The sequence below is a fragment of the Polyodon spathula genome, chromosome 40, assembly GCF_017654505.1.
Source record: "Polyodon spathula isolate WHYD16114869_AA chromosome 40, ASM1765450v1, whole genome shotgun sequence".
Taxonomy (NCBI): Eukaryota; Metazoa; Chordata; class Actinopteri; order Acipenseriformes; family Polyodontidae; genus Polyodon; species Polyodon spathula.
Genome location: NC_054573.1, coordinates 2,128,211 through 2,152,843, shown reverse-complemented (window position 1 = coordinate 2,152,843; position 24,633 = coordinate 2,128,211). Strand labels below are relative to the sequence as shown.

Genomic DNA, 24,633 nt, shown 5'->3' with positions numbered 1-24,633 from the left:
GTCTTTATACCTTTATATAATGCTGATTCATTGCATTGCTATCCTCGTTTAGAGCCACCACTGAAATAGCACTGGTTTGTGCACCTTGCCTTCCCCCTTTAAACAATCAACAAACTATAAATCCCTTATAAAATCCACACAGCAAACTCACAGCAAAGTGTAATACAGTAAGCATAGGAAAGCACTGTAAAGCACAGAGAGGTCTGGTAAAGCATAGGGAGGCATTGTAAAGCACAGAGAGGTCTGGTAAAGCATAGGGAAGCATTGTAAAGCACAGAGAGGTCTGGTAAAGCATAGGGAAGCATTGTAAAGCACAGAGAGGTCTGGTAAAGCACAGGGAAGCATTGTAAAGCACAGAGAGGTCTGGTAAAGCATAGGGAAGCATTGTAAAGCACGGAGAGGTCTGGTAAAGCATAGGGAAGCATTGTAAAGCACAGAGAGGTCTGGTAAAGCATAGGGAAGCATTGTAAAGCACAGAGAGGTCTGGTAAAGCATAGGGAAGCATTGTAAAGCACAGAGAGGTCTGGTAAAGCATAGGGAAGCATTGTAAAGCACAGAGAGGTCTGGTAAAGCATAGGGAAGCATTGTAAAGCACAGAGAGGTCTGGTAAAATTAAAAAGGTTAACCGAGTAACGATTCATTTAAGTCGACACTTTCAGTTTCGCTTCCCCCACCCCACCTCCCTCTCCTGGAATTCACATGCTTCCGCCACGTTTTTAACGGGTGGGCTATCTGGAATTGATATGACGAGAGGAAGGGAAAGTGAGTTGGCTAATCAGCTATCAGGTTGTATGTGAGCTCGCAGCTGTATTCGAGTGTTTCCAAGTCATTTTCATCAGCGAGTTTATCGAAGGAGGAACAACTGGTTTTGCCACCGGTTCAACTGGAAACCAGCCGCAGGTAAGGGTTATATTGCACATTTATTATCCACTTCGACGAAACGAGAAGTTATTATTATTATTATTATTATTATTATTATTATTATTATTATTATTATTATTATTATTATTATTTTGCTTGTCGAGATATTCAACAGAGGAACTGATTTGACGTGCATGGTTTTGGGTACGGTAGTTACCAAATAATGTTATGCAATTGTATCTCTCTCTCTCTCTCTCTCTCTTTCTTTCTTTCTTTCTTTCTTTCTTTCTTTAGGTACACAACTGTAGCAGTCAGCGCCGTTCAAAATAATGTAAACAGACAACATACGCGTTATACGTTTAATAATTCAGATTGAGTTTAGAAATTATATTCGGTTTAACTCCCTGGAGGGTTAAGTCTATTTAAATTAGTCACAATTGTGTCTTGATTAGCACAGCCGTTTCAATCAATCTTTGTTTTATATAGCGCCTTTCCTAGTGGATCGCCATCTCAAAGCGCTTTACAAGATTCAGTAAATACAAGAAAACCCATAATATTACAAACACAGAGAAATTCATAATACATGATATACAGTAAAAACACACAATGCATAGTGCATTAAATACAGTGGGAAGAGCAGAATACATGAAATAGTGCATTAAATACAGTGGAAAGAGCAGAATACATGCAATAGTAACACAGCAGCTAATAGCAGAGATCAGGCTTAAAGAGAACGGGTGGGTCTTGAGAGTTGATTTAAAATGTATATTAATGGTAATAGTTACCCTAGTTGTTTTAACCTGGCTTTTTGCACACTGAACGTGTTTTGGTCAGCGAGTTGTTAGGGTTTCAACCACTTTTGACATTTAAAATTATGCCCGTTCTTTTATGAAGCTGTTTTAATACCAAAGTCGCTACGCCGTGTCAAATGAAGGAAGGAGCGGCATCCATCCCTGATCCGGGACAGCCCAAAAATCCTCAGGTGTTATAGGCGGCAAAAGATCGGGAATACCTGTTAATCTTGATTAATTGAGTGGTAAGTGGTGGCAGTCTTATTGTTGTATTCGGATTGACAACATTTTTCATATTATTATTATTATTATTATTATTATTATTATTATTATTATTATTATTATTATTATTTGACAGGTTTACATGTGTTACAGGGCAGTACAGGGTTACAATGCAATATGAAGCTATAAATACAGTGTAGTTTAGTTAGTGCAAATAATACCGCAACTAAAATACAATATGAACGAAGGTAGAACAAGCAACTTTTACAACAGGTGACAGGGACTCATTTAGGGGGAAGAAAGCGCGCTTTTCAGAATCGCATTTCTTGAAAACCATTATATAAACTGACTCAATACCACGATGCCTGGGTGTTTTAAATCGAAAGGGGTAGTAGATTGCTACTTTATTGTAGGCGGTGTGGTTTAAAGAAACGGGCTTGTAACCAGGAGGTTCAAATCCCGGCTCAGCCACTGACTCCCTGTGTGTGACCCTGAGCGAGTCGCTTGTAATTGACTGTGCAGCGGATGCTTAGCTCACACACCCTAGCTGCAGGATTTCCTAGATGCAAACAGTGCAGTAGATGACACCACAGGCTCAATACTAAATTTAAACAGAAATAAGTGAGCGTAGTTTCCATGGCATCAAAAGCCTTTAAGCACCTCTGCTTTCCCTTGATAAAGGTATATTAAACATCTCACAGGACCGCTGGGTAAATACGCGCACACATAAGTAAAGGTCGAGGGAGGATTCCCTGCATTCTCCTTGTTGTGCAATTAGTGAGGATTTCAAGTAATTTGTTATAAAGTTTATTTCAAGGATATTTTAGACGCTTCGGCTCTTCCAAGGCGCCGTGGTCAGTGAGTTAATTACCTTTATTGTGAAATAACTACTTGAAGGATACATCGTTTTTGGGGTGATTTTAGGACTCCGAGCGAAGGGGGTGAAGAGACAGGTGCGTGGGTGCGTGGGTGCGTGGGTTCTGCCTCGTCAGGAGGGTTCAGTTCCTGGCCTTGTGATTTGAAAGTAACACCAACCATTCACAGAGCACCCACTAGGATACAGCACGCAGAATATATATATATAGTAGAATGACTTGGCAAAGTTCATTCAGTCATCATGTAGTTTAACACTCCCCGTGCAAAATGTTATCGGTTCTTGTCCTCATAAGTGTTTCTGAAATGAGTGCTTTCATTGCAGGTCAGCAACTGGATTTGAAGAGGCTGTCCAGCTGTGATTCCGCTACAAAAAGGCTTCACGGTCCACACTGCAAATCTCCAGAGAATGGGAGCGAGTTGTCTTTTTTGTTTTTTGGCGGTGAAATCCTGCCCCACACCCGGACTTCCCCGCAATAACATGTAGGACTGGTAACATTTATATTATTAGTAGTCGCTGTAGTAGTATTTTCATTACTTTCACAATAAGGATAGTGGCGCCTTTGCTACGGTCATGACCCGTCCACAGCGGTGACCTGTCATGCAGCCATTCACAGATGCGCGCCTCCGCACTGTCACGCTGCGCGCCCCCGTGCTGCTGCTTTTGGTCGTCATGGCGACGAAGACGTCACAAGGAGCTTGGTGCAACCCCAGGTGGCAAGAAGCCCTGAAAGGTTTGACCAAAGTTATTGCTGAGCTTCCTAAAACTGTGAGTACCAATCTCGCCTCTCTCATTCTCTCTGCCTCTCTCTCTCTCTCTCTCTCTCTCTCTCTCTCTCTCTCTCTCTCTCTCTCAGTTGCAGCTAATTTTCCCTAGTGACCATGCAAGTGTTACAAGGCAGCACAGGGTTACAATGCAAGATGCATGTTTAAATGCAGTGTAGTTTAAAGTAAGTGCAAATAATACAAATAAAACTGGACAGTTCTGGTAACAGTGCTACAACTTGGACATCTGTGTTGCTGGCAAAACTGATGGGAGTGCTGGGAAGTGTTTGGCAGAGTTCACTTTTGGCTTCTTGAAGATCCTCAGAGCAAATTTTGAAATGGAATTTGGATTAGGGATGGTGGGACCGGGGGTTAGGGCTGAGCAAAGACTTATTTTACTGAAAGGTTCTGGGCAGGCCTGAGGAAGGCTGCTGTTTAGGGTTCTCCAGGCAAGTTCAGAGCGCGATAAAAGTCATAAAAAAACAGGAAGGAAATTAAGAACAATACAAAATAAAATCACTTTTTTTTTTTTAAAAGTTACTAGCAGTGCTGTACTTGTTAGCCTATTTTTAAGAAGGTCAGTTTTATTTTTTAATTTTGTATTTTTTTGTGTTAATTTGTTTTTTGCAGGGCAACGTTATAAACAGCACACTGTACACTCCAGACTTACCAGTGGTTGATGTAAGTGATCAGAAAAATAAATAAATAAAATAAAATAAACTCTTGAAATCTAACCGTATTCATGTAGTTTTATATTTCATTAAAAGTGAAATTAAGGTCATGCAAGGTCATCTTGCATTTGTATCTTCCATAAGTGCCCATGAAAAGAGAGATTTTATTTTTTAATTTTTAAAAAAAAAAAATCCAGCCCCCTATGAGGTCGTCTTGCTCATGAAAGGGTTCATTAACAGTGTTGGTTTCTGTATGTGGTCGTGTACATTCCTCTTAGGGCTCAGTTGAAACTGGCAGCCTTTTAATTTATTTTAAACTAACTTGCTGTTACTGTAGTCTATTTATTAAGAACATGTTGCATGATATCATAAGTATTCTATCCTCCTTTTGAGTCCTCCCACATCGCATCCTGGAAACTTTTCCAACTTTTAATGAGTCTCCAGGAAACACCCTAGTGAATGGGAGAAATACTACATTTGCTCAATGTGGGCTTTCTTACTGGTGTATTTCTTATACAGTGACATTAGAAATGCGTGCAGCAAAGGAGAAGCCATACTAATGGGGAATTTCAAATTCCCCCATATAAAATGGGAAAACCAGAGGGGGAGCATGACAGACAAAATTGAAATGGTAGAAATGACAAATGACTGCTTCCTAATACAATTTGTCAAGGCACCGTCTAGAGGGGAGACATGCCTTGATTTAGTCTTTTTAAATAACGAACACAGAATAACTAAAACAGAGGTCAGAGAACCACTGGCAAACTCAGACCACAACATGGCCTCATTTTGAAGTGCTTTTTAAAACCCCAAACGACTGAAGCTAAGGTTTACAATTTTATGAAGGAATGAAACAGCGACTAACAGAAGTAGACTGGAGTAAAATAGAGAACATTTACAGAAAAAGGATGGCTGTTTTTTTTTTTTTAATGTAGACAGATCAAAACCTTTAACACAATGACTAAAATAGTTTAATAGATTGATTTAAAAAAAAAAAATATTCAGAGAAAAAAGGCACATTTACAGAGCGTTTGAAAGGGAGCAAAAACGAAGTACAGAGAAAGAGTGCTTGGAACTGCAAATGCAAGTCAAAAAGGAAGTTAGAAATGCCAAGATAGAAATAGAAGTGAACATTCCAAAAAAATTTTCCAATATTGCAACAGCAAGAGAACGTTCAAAGAGGAGGTAAAATGTCTCCGAGATACATATGGCAAAATCATAGACGAAGAGAAAAAAAAAAAACAGCAAATATGTTAAATGATTACTTTTCACAAGTTTTTACAAAGGAGCATATGGACAACATGCCCCACAAGTCAACCTTTTCCTATCCAGTTTTAAATAACTTTAGCATAAACAATTCCCCTGGGCCGGATGAGATCCTCCCAATAGGAAATGAAAGAAGTTATTTATAAACCGCTAATGAAGATCATGCAACTCTTGACACAGGGGTGACACCGACAGACTGGAGAATTGCAAACGTAATACCCATCCACAAAAAGGGAGACAAAACCGAAACAGGTAACTACAGACCAGTAAGCCTGACTTCTATTATATGGAAACTTATGAAAACTATAAAAATCTTCCAAAATGGAAAATTATCTATAGGGTAACAGTATCCTGGGAGACAGTCAGCATGGTTTTAGGAAAGGGAGATCGTGTCTAACTAACCTGCTTGATTTTTTTTTGAGGATGCAACATTGATAATGGAAAATTCCAAAGCATATGACATGGTTTAGATTTTCAGAAAGCTTTTGACAAAGTCCTGCATAAAAGATTCATTCTCAAACTGAACGCAGTAGGGATTCAAGGAAATGCATGCACATGGATTAGGGAGTGGATAACATGTAGAAAACAGAAAGTACTGATTAGAAGAGAAACCTCACATTGGAAAGAGTGCATTAATAAGACGTCATCTAAAATATTGTATTCAGTTCTGGTCACCTCGCTACAAAAAGGATATTGCTGCTCTAGAAAGAGTGCAAAGAAGATGCGGCAATCTGATTCAAGCATTCAAAATCCTAAAAGGTATTGACAATGTCGACCCAAGGGACTTTTTGACCTGAAAAAAAGAAACAAGGACCAGGGGTCACAAATGGAGCTTAGATAAAGGGGCACTCAGAACAGAAAATAGGAGGCACTTTTTTACACAGAGGATCGTGAGGGTCTGGAACCAACTCCCCAGTAATGTTGTTGAAGCTGACACCCTGGGATCCTTCGAGAAGCTGCTTGATGAGAGTCTGGGATCAATAAGCTACTGACAACCAAACGAGCAAGATAGGCAGAATGGCCTCCTCTCGTTTGTAAACTTTCTTATGATTTGAAACACACCAACGAATCTAAACCACATTGGTTTTGACAACTGGTCCATTTCGTATGCATACAAAGCGTTTTTCTTGATAATAATTAATAGAAAAGACAAGTAATAATTTGCACAGGGGCGGGGGGCGGCACGCTCCGTCACAGGTGCATTTCAGATATGCTGACAAAGTAATTCAAGCAAAGAGTACAACGTGTTTTTTTTTCTGTTAAAACTTGTTGAAGTTTTAAAAGTAAGTTACCAGTAACAAGCTAAGATATGTTGTTTGTTTTGCTTTTGTTGCTAGGCTTTATTAGGCATTCTGAAACCTTTTGCTGGCGGATATGCTCTTGAGTATTTGAAGAGCAAACTCCCCCCCCCAAAAAAAGAAAAAAAAGTTTAATAAAATCAGTTGTTCTGCCAGACCATAGTGACTCCATAGTGACCATTTAAGCTTCTAATAAGTACTTAATTGGTCCAATTATTTAATTTAAGGTACAGTTGGAAGAAAGCCCAGGAGAGACCGGCCCCTGGGTTTGGGTATTGAACTGAAGCTAACGCCCCCCTGGTCTGTTTGATTGCAGGGCTGCAAGAAGACAGCAGTGGCTTGCTTCTCAGCTGAACTCAGCGTGGTGATGTTTGAGTTTGGCACCTCTAAACAAAAGTGGAATCTAAAGAGAATTCTGCAAGCAATTGAAAATAGTATGGTGAGAGAAAAGTCCTGATTCTTCTTCTGCATGAAACCCTGGCGTTTGGTACATCTCCCATCCAATCCTCCCAAACTGTTTCTTTTTCACTATAGAGCAGTGTGTCGGGCTCCAGTCCTTGTATTCTGGTTTTCATTTGACCTTAAGCTCTCAATTTACTTGTCTGGTCTGATTTATTTATTCACTTGGACATATTTTCTACAGTTTTCTGTCTTCTGAAGTTTATGGCTTTAATGCACTTGATTCAAGTTACACAACCTATACAACATTTTTGAGACCTGGAGAGACATGTTAACTGTGTGCAATTAATCAGCTAATTAGACCAATTAAGTAACTGATCGTTCGGGTCGGAACGAAAGCCAGAAGACACAGAGGAGCTCCTGGAACTGAGTTTGACACCCCTTTTGCATTGTTTTCCTCCCATGCTTTTCCCCTATTAAATTAATTTTTTTACAATGCTTCCCTATGCTTTACCACACCTCTATTGCTTTACAATGCTTCCCTATGCTTTACCAGACCTCTCTGTGCTTTACAATGCTTCCCTATGCTTTACCACACCTCTGTGTGCTTTACAATGCTTCCCTATGCTTTACCAGACCTCTCTGTGCTTTACAATGCTTCCCTATGCTTTACCAGACCTCTCTGTGCTTTACAATGCTTCCCTATGCTTTACCAGACCTCTCTGTGCTTTACAATGCTTCCCTATGCTTTACCAGACCTCTCTGTGCTTTACAATGCTTCCCTATGCTTTACCAGACCTCTCTGTGCTTTACAATGCTTCCCTATGCTTTACCAGACCTCTCTGTGCTTTACAATGCTTCCCTATGCTTTACCAGACCTCTCTGTGCTTTACAATGCTTCCCTATGCTTTACCAGACCTCTCTGTGCTTTACAATGCTTCCCTATGCTTTACCAGACCTCTCTGTGCTTTACAATGCTTCCCTATGCTTTACCAGACCTCTCTGTGCTTTACAATGCTTCCCTATGCTTTACCACACCTCTGTGTGCTTTACAATGCTTCCCTGTGCTTTACCAGACCTCTCTGTGCTTTACAATGCTTCCCTATGCTTTACCAGACCTCTCTGTGCTTTACAATGCTTCCCTATGCTTTACCAGACCTCTCTGTGCTTTACAATGCTTCCCTATGCTTTACCAGACCTCTCTGCATTATCACACTCCCTTGCTTGTACTGCAAATAACTTTTATATATAAGGATCCCAAGTGCTGTAAAATGCTGTATAGTATCTAGCTGTGGCTTATCAGGGTGTCTAGATTATTTTTTTTTCTTTAATTATCCATCGGGGTTGACCATAGCTGTTCTCCTGACAGGTGGACACTGGTGCCTGTGTGCAGTGTGAGAGCTACCAGGAGAGGCCAGTGGGAGACTTCTTGAAGAATCTCCAAACGTTCCTGGAACTGATGATGCTTTCTGAACCGTGTGGCAGGTAGCGCTGGACCCTGAGCTCCAAACATCGCGCACGCAGGGATCAGGGGTCACAAAGCTGCTTCTCAATGGTGAGTCAAAGGCTCTCAAATCTGAATTAACACGCCTCTGAATAAGAGTTACCCACATCAGGCTACTGTTGAACATTTTGCTGCGTTGAACTCTGGAGTTCCCTGGCTGCATGCGCACAGGTCCGCAGAGCGAAACCGTCTCAACGTAAGACTAGAGAGGAACAGGAAATTAAAACAAGGTACAGGCAATCATCCAAATAAAGCTGAAGAGCTAACGGATAACGAGACAGAACATCTGTACAGCCCTGAAACAGGATGTTTAAAAAAACACCCAACTGTACCGCTGAACCTCGCTTTCTTTAATATCAGCATCACAAGGTTGTCCGTGGATTATAAAAAATAACAGACGGGGCTCTTCAGTGAGTTACAGGAAAACAATTCCATCTCACGATTCTGTGACAGTTTAGAGACTCCGCTCTCTGAGTTTATAGAAGCCCTAGATGGAATTATTTTCCTGTAACTCACTGAAGCCCATCTATTAGTCTGAGCTGTGTGGACAGTGCAGTGCTTTGATCTGTGATTGATAACAAATTGGCACCAGATGTATCAGATATGAAATAATCTGCAAGCACCAGGAAACGTTTTGTGCTCTGAAGCAGAGGAATTTATGATTCCTTTTTTTGAAAGGAAGGGCGGGCTAATTTGCATAGTTGCATCAAGTCGGCTGTGGAGTGTTTGTTTCAACGCGTCTGTATTCTTGGCGAGATTGCCAGGCCCTAACCAAATGCTTGTTGCATTCCAGACACACTCCCACACACACACACACACACTTTACACAAGCAGGGTTTTCACCCTGGCACATTCCTAATTTAAGGGTGGCAAAACACCTAATTAATTTTACAGAACTAGAACCAAACAACTAAGTTAAATATTATAAAGCACAGAGATATGGTAAAGCATAGGGAAGCATTGTAAAGCACAGAGAGGTCTGGTAAAGCATAGGGAAGCATTGTAAAGCACAGAGAGGTCTGGTAAAGCATAGGGAAGCATTGTAAAGCACAGAGAGGTCTGGTAAAGCATAGGGAAGCATTGTAAAGCACAGAGAGGTCTGGTAAAGCATAGGGAAGCATTGTAAAGCACAGAGAGGTCTGGTAAAGCACAGGGAAGCATTGTAAAGCACAGAGAGGTCTGGTAAAGCATAGGGAAGCATTGTAAAGGACAGAGAGGTCTGGTAAAGCATAGGGAAGCATTGTAAAGGACAGAGAGGTCTGGTAAAGCATAGGGAAGCATTGTAAAGCACAGAGAGGTCTGGTAAAGCATAGGGAAGCATTGTAAAGCACAGAGAGGTCTGGTAAAGCATAGGGAAGCATTGTAAAGCACAGAGAGGTCTGGTAAAGTATAATAATAAACATGGCAAACCAGGGTAAACTCTAGTAAATGCAGAGTATAACTATGGGATGAACAACTGCAAAGATCCAGTGTTAAACTTGTATTATGATAAGGCTCCTTGGCATTGATTTTGAAGGGTCGGCTGCCCTTAGTATATTTTGTCATTGAAGGTGGGTGTGGGACTCTGTTTCCTTCCTCAGGTCAGCCCCGCCACTGGTTCCAGACGAGATTGTGGGGCGCTTGGAGCGGGACCAGTGAGTCTCGGCAGCGCCAGAGGGCAAGGTAAGAGCGGGCTTCGTAAAGCATTCATCACCTTACACTGACAAGCCCTGGTCATTTCTTTTAATTGTGGTTTTGAAGAGGGTGTCAGGATCCACAAAAATAGTGTGCTGGGGGAGGGTGGCTGAGTTTTACCACATTCACCCAGAGCTATGGATTCTGTACCCTTTTTAAGATGCCGTCTGCAATATGGTTTTATCATTTACATAGCTTTCTGAAAGGACTTGGTAAGGTTTCAATGTTATACAACGCAATGTTACAACAGTGAAAACATACAGGTAGTTTCACTGTTGATTTTGCTTTTAGATTACTTGTCATAAAAGTTCTATATAAATTAAATATTATTTTTTATTTTTTTAGTGACTGCTGTTTTTGAAGTTGTGAGGCGCTTCCAAACGAGAATATATTACATCAAAAACACAGCTTTTGCTATTTCTCTTTGTATTCCAGACATTGGACACATAAACGTCCAGAAGAAGCGAGAACAGATCGACAATAGGTCTTCTTAAGAATATGTATATACAAAATATATGTTTACATAATATATATATATATATATTATATGTATTTGGATAAAGGCGGTAACCTATTTATACTCTTATTATATTATGATTATAAGATATTATTATTATTATATAGGTATATATATCTACTAAAAATATAAATATATATATATTATACCACCTATATAGCTAGTGTATTGCAGGCGATACAGAAGGAGACATAGTTTAAAGTACCAGACAACTAGATGGCACTGACTCTTAAGTCTGTAAATGCACAATTATTATTATTATTATTATTATTATATATATATTATTATTATTATATGGTTTCTGTTTTGTTTTTGTTTCTCTGCATGTGTTTTGTGATCTACTTTCTTTTGCTTTTTCAAAAATAAAAAATAAATTTTGATCACAAAGTAATAGTAAGAGCTTATACCACCTAGTGCACAGCTAGTGTATTGCAGGCGATACAGAAGGAGACATAGTTTAAAGTACCAGACAACTAGATGGCACTGACTCTTAAGTCTGTAAATGCACAATTCTAGCTTGGGTTACATAGATCTACAGCAGCCAAACAGAACTATATATATATATATATAAACACTGTTTTAATTACAAATACAACCACTACTGTAAGGGTATTTTTTTTAAACTCTGACTTCTTTTTTTATTTGATAGATTTCCTCTAACAGTGGACTTTCTCTGAGGACACCAAAAACAAGACAGACAGACAGACATTTAAGACTGCTAATCAAGTGTTTGCAATCCGTCTCGTTACCTCCTCTTTCTTCTTCTGTTGAAGAAGATATGTTGATTATTCTGCTTGTGTTTTGTAATCGGGACGTTTCAAAGACAACGCTTTTGCATTACTAGTTAAAACGGCAGAGTTTTGAACCGCTTAAATGAACTAAGTAGAAGCGGTATAGTGCTACACTAAGTTCGCGATACAATGCGTATCGCCGGACACGTGACTGCCCTGATCATTTACACTTACGCGTTGCATAACAAGATCAAACTGTTTTTTTTTCACCTACTGATTCAAAAATCACTTGGTGAACTCTAATGATACGTGTTGTGTATTATTTATGTTTGCATGAATAATGATTTGTACATGGGGAGAAACAGTGACATCTGGTGGGCAGTCAGGTGAACTGTCTTATTTAAAATCACACCGTGCGCAGTTTGTACGGGACACTACTGTGATACGCCTGGTGTTTGTAATATTTGACAGTTTTTTGGTGAAAGAAAGTGTCTTTAACACAAAACACAGTGGAGGTTGAAAATTAACGTCAGAACGTGGTAGTGGCGTTTTCAAAGTTCATTGTAACAATGAAAAATGAGGATCCTTTGACTTGATGAGATTTAATCAATAAACTAGGTTTTGTAAACTTTCTTATGTTCTTATGTTCTTATGGAAGTTTTTTTAGCGACAATGAGCTGAAGAACTGCCCTATTACGCGTTGCATAACAAGATCAAACTGTTTTTTTTTCACCTACTGATTCAAAAATCACTTGGTGAACTCTAATGATACGTGTTGTGTATTATTTATGTTTGCATGAATAATGATTTGTACATTGGGGATGTAAATTGACTACAGTCAGGTGAACTGTCTTATTTAAAATCACACCGTGCGCAAATTGTACGGGACACTACTGTGATATGCCTGGTGTTTGTAATATTTGACAGTTTTTTTGGTGAAAGAAAGTGTCTTTAACACAAAACACAGTGGAGGTTGAAAATTAACGTCAGAACGTGGTAGTTGTGGTACTGGAGTGGAAAAAAGTAACATTTGTTTGACTAAATAAAAAATGTTCCTTATTTAATTATATAAATTTGTATTTATATATATATATATATATATATATATATATATATATATATATATATATATTATATATATATATATATATATATATATATATATAATTAATATATATTGCGGATAATAAAATGTAGTCGTCACAGTTCTGCGGGTAATGTGCTGAACTGGAGAGCACACCGCCTTATGGTAATGCATTATATTAATGTGTGTTTTTATTTACATTACCGTTGTTTTTGTTGAATAATAAAAAAAAAACACAACATTTTTTAAACCTATGCCCTTCTAATTGTATTGCTGTAAACACACAATCCTGTGTATTTGAAAATCCATGTTTATATACTGTGCGATGTATGCATTGTCCTCCTCCTAGGGATTAATTTACATTATAGAATATCGTATAGGGTCTGTCTCCTGCTCCGCCCATCCTGCTCTGCACTGAACTCGCCCGACCTCAGCAACACCTCACTGGATCCTCAGCGGATGCACCGTCCTTGCACTATTGCACTGCTAATATGTCGTTGTAGATATAACTCGCTACATCCTAGTTCATATTGTATTCTAGTAGTAGTATTATTTATACTGACTGTAAACTGTATTGTATTTAAATCCGAAGCTTGCATTGTAACCCTGTACTGCCCAGTAAAACCTGTGTGATTCGCCTTGGATAAAGGAAGTCTGACAAATAAATAATAACACCACAGTAAAATTAACTTGAGTGGTTTAATGCACAAACTGATATATCCTGATATGCCCATATATAGACATATTAATGAGTTCAGTTTACAAAAAGTCATTATTATTATTATTATTATTATTATTAAGAACATTTTTACATGTGTTGTTATTTGGTTGTGTATAACGGCTTGATCGAGTTGACAATGTTTAAAATAACCAATTCACTTCAGGGCGTTCCATTATAAAGGTTTCCCCAATGCAAAAACCTAGCAAAGTGTAATAAAGCACAATGAAAACATAGCAAAGAGTAAACTATGAGAGAGAGAGAGAGAGAGAGAGAGAGAGAGAGAGAGAGAGAGAGAGAGAGAGAGAGAGAGAGAGAGAGAGACTATATTTTAGCATCGTAAATGTAACGCTCTGTCGTTTATTTTACTTTTTGGAAAAAGTCAAGTTAAAAAATGAGAAATACTTAAAAGCCTAACGTCCTTAAACCGCCTTAAATTCAAAGTTGCCTTTATTTTTAACGCGCTTTTTTATAGCCATTAGCCCCATCTGGTGGATGGAAAGCGAAATGACACCCGTTACCTAAGTGGGCGGCGCAGTCAGACACTGCAATGTACCTGCACTCAGGTACCAAGACATTCACAGACAAACCAGACCCTCTCTCTGAATGGACGACTTAATATAGATCCCTGCTAGCATTGCTTGCTTCAAGTGCCCATCAAAAGACAAACCAGCTGAAAGGCAGATAGGGACTTTGTAGTTAAATTGGAACACTCCGGTCTTTAGTGAAAAGTGAAGGTTTACTGAATTATGTATAGTGAGCGATAATCAGTTACCGGGAGACCCTGAGACTGCATAGAAAACCCAGAGTATCTGCGGGAATTCCTGAATTTAGGCAGCTATGACGTAACAACCAGGCATACAGCGTTCTCCGACACTACCAACATGGCGCCTGTAAGGTGTAGGGTGCCCTTACCAGTATGGCGTCACGGTAACCCCGCGTTAGGGTGGGAGCTGTGCTCTCGCGATAGTTCAGGGGGTTCCCTGTTGCTGTGGGGATACCGAAATCGCGTTCGAGAGTTAAAATATATACAACACTTATTTATTTTTATTTTTAAAGAAAGGTTTTTAAGTTGAAAAACGTCCATTTCCAGGTAAGCCGCCGTTCTGTTCATTTGCTATGAGGTTTTCTGTATTAATTTAGCTTTGGTTTTGGGAAAGGGGGCAATAATGATATATCTATGGAGGCCTAGTCATTATTATTCTGTACTGCCTTGTGTGATTGTGCTTTTTAACTTTAAAACCACCAAATAAATAGAGATAATGGTGTTTGGATTGAATTAAAAAAAAAACAAAAAACAACCGTACTACTAGAGATAATATATAATTTGTTTTCATTCATAATCTCTGTCAGACACGACCGCAGGATTTCAAAAAGCAGACCTTCAGCAGGAATTTATAATATAACGCGGACTAACCTTTAAAACACTAAGCCTTGATGGCAGTAAGACTCCTGTTGCACAGCAGTTACTCCCATTCCAGGTTTTTGATTCGCCCCCGTGTGTAACTAACTCGCAGTAAAACCAGCAATGGAGAAAATTGCTGTGCAAAAGGGAGTCTTATTTATTGAGAGGGCTTATTAATGCAAATGCATCCTCAGTATTGAAGAGATTGATCTTGGCGGATATGTGACAGATGGATACGTGACGGATTGCTGGATACACACACACACACTAACACTTGTTGTGTTTTTTTTGCCTCCCGGTTCAGGACGAAGGAGTTGTAAGAGATGTCCGACAGCGAGGACAGCGATTTCTCTGACAATCAGAGCGAACGCAGCAGTGAAGCCGAAGAAGTCGAGGACAATGAGGTGAGGCGCAAAGTATCGCTTTCTCTGGATGAGACATAAAACCCAGGTCCTGTTATAAGTGACTCCGCAGCAGCAGCAGTTGCAGTTGTGATGCATAGTTCACCCCTGGTCTCTGTAAGTCGCTTTGGATAAAAGCATCTGAAACTGATTAATAATATGCATGCAGCAGACTAGGACTAGATTTCTGCATTTCAATCCCTGCTGCTCAAGACACAAGTGAAATTAGTTTGTTTTTCCCAAGCATGCCCAGCAGAGGAAGTTGGTGTAATCCACAGGGCAGAATAAACAGCCCCGCTGTTCTGCACTGTTCAGAATGAATTCAGCCCCAGGAAAGAATGGCAGGCACACTATAGTTCAGATTTGGTTGTATTACAAAAGACTGTGAAACCCAACGACAATGTGTTGCTTGTTTTCAATTTAAATTCTGCAGTTGTTAATTTTTCATTACACATGAATTTTCACTAAACCCAAAGCAAGCAGTCCTGTCTGCCCAGAGAAGGAAGCAAGACTCCCAATTGCATAGTAGTTTGATTTGTTACTGGTTTTACTATGAGTTTAATAAGACGTGCCTGAGCTTGTTAGCTATGCAGTGTGGCTGATCAAGCTCATAGTGAAACCTGGAATGAGTGAAACTGCTGTGCAATAGGAGTCTTAGTAATATCCCTGCTGTTGTGTGTGTGTGTGTGTGTGTTGCAGGAGGAGGGGGGCAGAGGCAGCGTGGCCGGCAGTGACAAAGGGGATGAGGAGGTAGAGGAGGAAGATGAGGAAGAATACGACGAAGAGGAGGAGGAGGAGGAGGATGATGATGACCGGCCGAGGAAGAAGCCCAAACATGGGGGCTTCATCTTGGACGAGGCCGGTAAGAGACGAGCGCCATCCTCTGTAGAATTGTCCCACAGTAACAGCATAGCAAAGTGTAATACAGCACAGCGAAGGCATGGTAAAGCATAGACAAGCATTGTAAAGCACTGAGAAGTATGATAAAGCATAGGCAAGCATTGCAAAGCACAGAGAGATATTGTACAGCATTGTGAAAAAAAACAAACAATGGTAAACTAACCCTTATAAAAGGTGAATACATTCTGAGCTGGAGGGGTGGGGAAATCATTTCTACAGAGAGACCTGGCCCATTCAACACAGTTTAAACACAAGTTTAAATGAGTCAATTTCATCACGAAGTGGCAGCACCGTCTGCATGCAGTTTAAGACTGTTGATCTACTAGAATGATGATCTGGTATTAAGGTGCGTTCTGTACTCTGTTTTGTTCTCAGATGTCGATGATGATTATGAAGATGAGGATCAGTGGGAGGATGGAGCAGAAGACATCTTGGAAAAAGGTTAGCGGATTCCGTCAGTGTTTTGAGTCTCATTGATTTATTGAAGCATTAAAAGAATCTGGGTACTGATCCGTGTTACAGAGTGAATGGGTCTTCAGAACCACGCCAATCCATTCTGTCTAACTCTTGAAACTCTAGAGCTGTACACACAAGGACCTGCATGCATTTACAGCTGGGGCCAAAAGTTTTGCATCACCTAGAATTTTAGGCAAAATTGAACTCTAGATTTTGGGTTGAGACTTTTAATATAAAAAAAAAAAAAAAAAAAAAAAAAAAAAAAAGCTATGAACGTAATTTTGATGTAATGGAAGAAATTGCAAAACGATGTTGCAAAAGTTTACCGGAGACCATAATAGAAGCACAGGAGCATTTCGTGTTTTGATTTTAGCCATATTTTTCAATGTATTGTTTTTTTCGTTAAATACGTGGAAAACTACGAAGCGGTGTGCAGTTCGATATGTTAACAAGGTAACATTGTTCAGCGGGTTTCGTTCGACTTTATGAAGCAGAATTAGTTCGTTCTAAGTAGAGGGGGATGCAGAACTTGGCCAGAGCTGTATGTGCATTTTTTAATTGCTGTTCTGGAACAAAGCTGCGAGAGATCAGTGTTTTTATAAACTATCGGACCCCTCCAGAAAGCAGGTACAACTCTAGTACAGAATGCTGAAGAACAGTTTAAGGGCAAGGCACAAAAGCATAGCAATATAAGATCTCTGTAGTCGCCAGTATCAAAACCAGTATGCAGGCAATTAAGTACCAGTAAGGTATATATGCCAGAAAGTGAAACAGTAAGCACAAACCAGTATAGAAAGCAGTGACGAGGAAGAACCAGTAGGACAGTACCAGTAAGTGTGTAACAAGGTGTGTCTTACTCAAAGTAAAACCAGGAATGGATCAAACTGCTATGCAACAGGAGTTGTATTTCCTTCCCCGCAGCGACGCTGATAATACTGCATTAAAAGCAATGTAACTGGCTTTCCAAGAGATTGATAATTTCAACTCTTCTCTGAAATAGTCTGGTGTCGTACTGTAAGACCGTCTGTTATGCAGCCCATGCGTTTGACTGTCTGTATAATGGAAGCGATTTTAGGCTGCAGCACGTGTATTGCATGATCTGGGAAGTAAAGCTGAGTGTTTTTATTCAAGTTTTGACCCAGTATAGGATGCTAGTGATTAGACAGTGACACTTTGCATGCAGCAGTGTGAATTGTGGTGCAAAGCAGGGAGTGTACCTGTCAGTAAAATTAAAGGGATCAGAACGCAAGGGTTAGGGAGTGAAGGACGTGTACCAGCGAGGTAGAAACCAACTAAAGTGTGTTTTCATTTCAAGAACTTGTCAAAAAAATCTGTGGTTTTCCAGCATTGATTAAAATGTGTTCTTGGTCAGCTATTAATATTATTTATTACTGTTGTTAATATAGTTAATAATCAGAAAATAAGGGTGTTGATGGCTGCTTGAATTTGTAGAACGTGGGTGTTAAATGTAATTGTTGCATGACAATGAAACAATCTGTCTGAAAAAGTTCTGAGGCTTTACACTTCTTCTAACACCTCTGCTCGTAATGCTTTGTATTCAGTTGATTTAAATGGGAGCCGATCCTAAGTGCTGTTTTGAATCATTAATATGCCGGTCCTTGCAGGCAGTTTTATTACACGCCCCCAGGTGTTGTTACAGCTGTTTAAAAATAACCTAGATGTCATTTCTTTTCATTGTTAACAGCCTGACAACTTTTTAAAAGTCTGTATCAAAGCTTAAAAGTCTGTTTAAAAAATGTCCGCTCTAGTGCACTGATATTGTCAGGATTATCGCCCATGCTGTCAAACAGGCAACGCAGCGATATCGATCCGTGATGTGGAACAGAAAACCCGCAACCCGAGTTTTTTCTCTTTTTAAACACTCTTCCTGCAGTGATTTAGAGCACAGATCTCAAACCCCAGTGCACTAGAGCGGACATTTAGAAAATACTTTATCATGATTTGATAATTTAGCAGACGCCTTTTTTCCAAAACAACAAAATATAAAAAATAAATTACAGGCCGTGAAAATGCAAACACATTTATACAGTGTATACCAAATAAAGGAAAATGCTAAGATATAGAAATAGGAATTTACAAATAAAAGTTTGAAATAGGTGGGGTTTCAAGAACACAGCGGAAAGTAGTCAAAGAGAAAAAATCCTTTCAAAGAGACTTTTCAAGTTTTAGAAGTGTATAAACTTGTCAGGATGTTAACAATGAAAAAAATGACAGGCACATTGTTTAAATGTCACGACAGCTGGGGACGTGGAACGCAACGTTTTCTGGAAACCCGCTACTTTACTCTTTTAAAGACGTTGGGTTACTGCACAGGTGGGACCCTGTTGTAACTCGTCCAGCTGAATTGAAGCAGACCCTGTCTCTGTCTTATTTAGAGTAGGCGTAAAGCTGCTGCTGTAGTTGGGCTGCATTTCTCAGCAGACCTGCACTGTCATTTTTAACTGTTTCCTTTGCTGCGCTCATAACTCTCAATTATTTATTTTTGAATGCATGCCTCCTTCAGTTAACGGTAAATCAATTTCCAAATCTTCTTCCCTCTGTTTTTTTGTTTGTTCTGTACGTATGAGTATTTTGTGTGTGTGTACCATGTTTGTATTGGAGGGGGCACAGTCAGCAGTTGCAGTTCAAATTACTTGTAAAATGTTACAACTAACTCGAAATCTGCAACTGTTTAAGAGCTGAAAACAAGTAAAAATGACTAATTAAGCAAATTATTGTTCAATGAAGGGTCTAGTTAAATAGCTGAGAGCTTGGTTGGAATGAAAACCAGCAGACACAGGACCAGGATTGGGAAGCCCTGTTCCAGAGGTGATTCTCTGCCTGTGCTGTGGCTACACTGAGAGTTCCAGTGTAGATAGAGCAGGTCACATTTTTAGCTATGTCTTACTGTTGAAATTTCTCCCATTTTTAACAATATTAATTTAATACAAACAAATAAATAAATAAACCTGAATTTAAAATTTGCCTGAAACATGCTCCCTTTTTATAAATGTGAACTTCATATTTCTTCATTTTATTTTGATTTTATATATACACACACACACACAGACAGAGTATGCATGTACAGTTTACGTCTGCATATGTATGTAAAGTGTGTGTGTGTGTGTCTGTATATATTATTTATTTGTATGTATTTTCATTCATGCTTTCTTATGTACCATTCCTTGCCTTGCTGCATTTTTATAATGATGTGTTGTCCACTCCCCCCCCCCCCCCTGTCTCCGCTCCCCATGTTGTTTGATTGTGGTGATATTGTTTGGCTCACAATGTGCTTCTGCACATGTCCACCCCTCCACTCCACTCCACTGCACTCCACTCCACTCCACTCAGCAGAACAAGCAGAAGGTGAGTGCCTCTCTCTCTTATCCCTTTCCCAGCACGACAACGGGACCCCTTGTGTCTCTCTCTGTGACTCCTGCTCAGAGAGAAGTTAATGTGTGTGCAGATGCGGTGTTACATGTACAGTGTTCTGCACTATCCTGTAGCAGTTATGCTGTGGTAGACATGCACAGGTAGAAAATATTCTTCTGTTAAAGAGCTGAGCGAAATGATTATACAGATCGAGCTCTCTGCACAGGTGCTGATAGTCAGGTGAGGGTCTGGCAGGGTTGAAAACCCTAACGTAAATAGTGTGTGTGGTGGGGGAGTGTAAGGTTGGCAGGGATGGGGTTAATTCTGTCCCTGCCAGTAGGCAGTGGTGTGGCCGTTCCCTAGTTAGGTAAGTGAGAGCTAATTGGGGCGTGATCACCTGCATAGAGAGCCAGTTGTTTTTTTGGAGGAGTTTTGGGGCGAGTGTTTGTACCGTGAGTTTTATACAGTTGCAGTCCTTCTCTGGGTTCCAAAACAAAGATTTAAACAAAACAAAACACAGGCTGGGCATTCGCCTTCACTATGAAGTTTCAAACTGGTACAAACACTTGCGCTCCCCATTTAACCCCATCCCTGCCAACCTTACACTCTCCCACTCACTACATGTTAGGGCTTTTGTTCTGCTACAGGGCCGTTGGTGTCGATCGGGCTGATTCACCATTCAGAGTGAAGAAACAGCTGCTCGGGTTTGTGTGGATCCCCGCTTTTCCACACAAACAGCTGATGCTTCGCTTGTTGCACATGGAATGGTAAATCAGCCCGATCGACACAGACGACCTGGCTTGGGTGAAACTGAGGTGCAATAGGAGTCTTGTTTCCATCCCTGTTCTTGGCAGGAAGCCTGTCGTTTTCAGTCGGAACGCAAGTAGGGTTTTTAGTTGGCTTAAATCACAAGTAGGATGGCCACACAGTAAATACAGCAAACAGCAAGTTTAGAACCAGTGTAACAAGCACAGTAAGGAAAGAGCAGAAACCATGGAAATAAACCGCACATGTTTGCAGCTCACTGTTTTATAGGCTAAGCTCATAGCAGTTTACTTATATACTGAGCATCAAAAGAAACTTTTGATATTTGAGCATCAAAAGAAACTTACCTCTTTTATATTTGAGCATCAAAAGAAACTTAACACTTGTATTTGGATAAAGTTCACTAGATGTGATCGAAAAATGACACAGGTGCCAGTGACTTTTTATTGTGCTGATTTAACAATTGACATCACGGAGATGCTGCAGAATAATCTGTCGATCTCGGGCAGGTGTTGTGACTCGCTCTCCCAGTTGGTGGCCTGCCGTTGACAGTGTGTGTCTGGTTATACCGTTTGAAATCGCTGGCTGTGAGCCCCCAAGACGGCGATCCACAGCCCGCTGCCCGAGTCCAGCCTCCAGCATGCCGATCGCACGAAGCCGCTGCTCTCTTAACAGACGTGGCATATTGTTTTTTTTCCCTGTGGTTTTCTTTATTGCTTTTCTTCAAGCTTGCAGTTCAACAGCTGAAATCCCTCCGTATCCAGCGTCCAATCAACTGCCTCACTAACTAGGTGATTAAGTGCATAGGCTTCAGTCACAGTCACTCCAGCGTGTCGTGGGCAAGGATGAACGATCGAGTGATTATAAAGAAACCAAAAACATTTAGTCACTGTCCATCATTTTATATACCTTTTTTTCAAAAATAAATGTGTTGTAATAGTGAGAAGTTTCTTTTGATGCTAGGTATATTATCGCAGCGTGTGTAACTCTGTGTGTGTGTGTGTGTAATATACATTTATAAATTGTATTAGACACATTTTAGTGCAGAAACAGATTTTGATGAGGATTTTAGTTTTTCCCTTCTAATAGAAGGGAACGGGAGCTATTGAAAACTGATTCCCTTGTGTTGCCCTGCTAGTGTACAGCTCTGGCCAAAGGTTTTGCATCCCCCTGTAGAATGAACTAATTTTGCTTAATGATGTCGAGTGAAACCTGCTGAATGATGTTATGTTAACATATTGAATTGCACACCGCTTTGGAGTTTTCCCATAGACTTACCAAAAAACTCTAAGTCTAAGATGAAATACTGGCTTCTGGTAGACTTTGTGCAATATAATTTTGTAGTTTCTTTGATTATATGATATAATATATAAAATATCTAAGAAAAATATCATAGATAGATAGATAGAGAGAGAGAGAGACACATATAGTGAGAGAGATATATAAAATAATTGTCTTAATGCTAAAATTCTAGGTGATGCAAAACTTTTGGCCACAGCTTTGTGACTCTGTTCCTCTCCGAGCGCATCGCTGGTTCCCTGACTTGCACTCTTGTCTTTAGTTTCCAATATCGATCATGTCGTGCTTGATGATGATCACTCTGGCGCTCGCAGGCTGCAGAATCTCTGGAGGTTGGTTCGGTTCTTTTTATGTCACGTATGTTTCTAAGTGTTCGGTGGCTGCCTTTTAATCCAGTTCTTTCATTCTTGTGCACTCTGTGCTGTGTCGGGGTCTGTCATCCAAAGAGTGCAGGAGAATATAAAATCTCAACTCGATTAGAGGTAGCCACCCAACACCTAGAAACACAAGTCTAAATACAATATAAAAAAAAATAAAAAAAACAGCTGAAAGTCTTAATTCTTCATTTCTTGTTTTACGCAGAGATCAGAGGGAAGAAGAGCTGGGAGAATATTATATGAAAAAATATGCCAAATCCTCAGGAGGCGAGCAGTAAGTCAAAAAGATTTAACAAAGAAAACGGGACAAGTTTAAATGTGTTCTCTAGTGGTTAAAGAAAAGGGCTTGATAGGAGGAAGTCCCTGGTCCGAATCCCTGCTCTGACTCACCTTGTGTGACCCTTAACCTATCTTTGGATGAGACATAAAACAAATGAGGTCCTGTTGCAAGTGTCTCTACAGCAGCAGCAGCAGTTGTTGATGAAGCAGAGTTCAGCCCCTGGTCTCCGGAAGTCGCTTTGAATAAAAGCCTCTGCTAAATGACTAATGAGTAAAAGTAATCAATAGAAACATTGTGTGTGTTGTATACAGAGATTTAGTTGTTTGACCTTAGATTGTGTAAAATAGGAAGTTCTCTCTGGCAAGTTAATTTTGCAGATGGTCCCACATGCTTAGATAATGTTTAGATTTACTGTATAGAAAGGTGCTTATTACAAATATGCAAAAGTGCAGAGTCAATGACATTATCTTGCTCACAGACTCTTTGTATTTGCTTTACGCACCTAGTCCATGTCCCCAGTTAAATGCACTTGGTAAGCAAGGTCTGCAACACTCGGTCACTTTTTATATTTTTCATTACAGTAAGGAACTTGATTGGGTTGAAGTTAGAATAAAATTGCCAGAAACAGAAAGAAATGGAATAGCTAAGGCTGTTTTAATAGTGCTCGAGTGTTTTATCTATCTATCGAGCGATCGTTTTTTGTTTTTCTCTTCTAGTTTCGATGGGGGCTTGGAGGAGCTTTCTGATGACATCACTCAACAGCAGTTGCTACCAGGTGTCAAGTAAGCGATGCGATGCGATGGTCTTAATGTGCGAAGCCAGTATTAATCTGGTGTATGTGTCTAAAGTGGAACGTGTCACAAACTTAGTCCTTCTCTCTTCTTTTATCCTGTAACATGTAGCACCAATAATGTTAATCTCACAATTCCTGACTAATTAATTTTGCCACGTTCGTAAATGCCTTCGTTTTTTAAAAGGTTTCGTTTACTGCCATTTATTGTAGTCCTTATTAAATACATTTATTTTCTTTTTAATGCATGAAAAACATGTCGCTCTCTGATCCAGTAGTTTATAACACAGGGATGATGTGTCGGGGGGAGGGGACTGATTGACAGTGAAAGAAGGAAGCTCCTTTGAAAATCCAACCCTTAATTTTAAGATGTTACCTTTTTTTTTTTTTTAAGGGATCCTAATTTGTGGACAGTGAAATGCAGGGTATGTTGATTTTAAATCTGTTTTGTTAAAATGTCTGGGTGGGAGAAGTGGTTCATAATATAAATGAAGCGGCCTTTCTTCAAGTTGGGTGATAACAATAATTTTAATAAACGTTTGCAAAGGGGCAGTATTTGATCAGTACATTGCTCCCACAGTTTTTAATCTGTACAGTTGCTTGTTTTATGTCTTTTTCACAGATTGGGGAGGAGAGAGCTACAGTGATCGCGCTGATGAGGAAATTTATCGCCTACCAGTTTACAGACACGGTACGTTTTACAGAAAACATTTCTTATTTTGGGGCAGCTGCTCGACCCTCCTATTAGGAGGGGGTGGATATCGCAGGGCTGGAAATAAGACTCCCGTTGCATAGCAGTTTGATCCATTCCTGGTTTTAGTGTGAGTTTAATAAGACGCACCTGAGCTTGTTTCCTATACACACTGTGGCTGATCAAGCTTGTAGTAAACCTGGCTGAATGAGCTATGGAATAGGAGTCTTATTCCCTGTGGTTCTACTACCATGTCATTGTAGATGTAACTTGTCGTGATCTTAACTTGTTCATATTGTATTTTAGTTGTACTATTGCCCTTATTGTAAACAACACTTTATTTAAATGTTAAGTTTGCATTGTAACCCTTTATTGCCCTGTAACACCTGTACATCGCCAAATTAAATTAATAATAATAATGATAATAGTAATAGTTCTTTAGCTTTGTCGCGCCAGCGCTGTCCTGTATGCAGAGCTTAATCCGCGCAACGGCCAGCGGAAGATTTGCACTGTAATCTCTCCC

The 24,633-nt window shown here is 39.8% G+C and overlaps 1 protein-coding gene and 1 long non-coding RNA gene across 7 annotated transcripts; both read left to right on the top strand.

Moving 5' to 3' along the window:
• The first annotated feature begins 610 nt into the window (after nucleotides 1–610).
• Nucleotides 611–12,112, top strand: LOC121304807. Of its 3 annotated transcripts, XR_005948000.1 has the most exons (8): nucleotides 611–900; nucleotides 1,756–1,897; nucleotides 3,073–3,516; nucleotides 4,143–4,193; nucleotides 7,064–7,186; nucleotides 8,516–8,701; nucleotides 10,231–10,312; nucleotides 11,491–12,111. It is a non-coding gene; the product is annotated as an uncharacterized LOC121304807 (long non-coding RNA). The 3 variants fall into 3 exon arrangements; XR_005948001.1 differs by lacking the exon at nucleotides 4,143–4,193 and having other exon boundaries at nucleotides 11,491–12,112; XR_005948002.1 differs by lacking the exon at nucleotides 1,756–1,897 and having other exon boundaries at nucleotides 621–900.
• Nucleotides 12,113–14,070: 1,958 nt separating this feature from the next.
• Nucleotides 14,071–24,182, top strand: LOC121305012 (transcription elongation factor SPT5-like). 4 transcript variants are annotated; one of them, XM_041236490.1, is made up of 10 exons: nucleotides 14,071–14,467; nucleotides 15,084–15,183; nucleotides 15,880–16,042; nucleotides 16,456–16,521; nucleotides 19,061–19,066; nucleotides 22,235–22,304; nucleotides 22,555–22,623; nucleotides 23,346–23,411; nucleotides 23,814–23,844; nucleotides 24,042–24,182. In XM_041236490.1, the coding sequence occupies exons 2-10, from the start codon at nucleotides 15,103–15,105 to the stop codon at nucleotides 24,165–24,167; spliced, it is 678 nt and encodes a 225-aa protein (XP_041092424.1). In that variant the 5' UTR covers nucleotides 14,071–14,467; nucleotides 15,084–15,102; the 3' UTR covers nucleotides 24,168–24,182. The 4 variants fall into 4 exon arrangements, with proteins under 4 accessions (XP_041092424.1, XP_041092422.1, XP_041092425.1 ...); XM_041236488.1 differs by lacking the exon at nucleotides 19,061–19,066 and adding an exon at nucleotides 19,888–19,902 and having other exon boundaries at nucleotides 14,072–14,467; XM_041236489.1 differs by lacking the exon at nucleotides 19,061–19,066 and adding an exon at nucleotides 19,891–19,902 and having other exon boundaries at nucleotides 14,076–14,467.
• The last annotated feature ends 451 nt before the right edge of the window (nucleotides 24,183–24,633 follow it).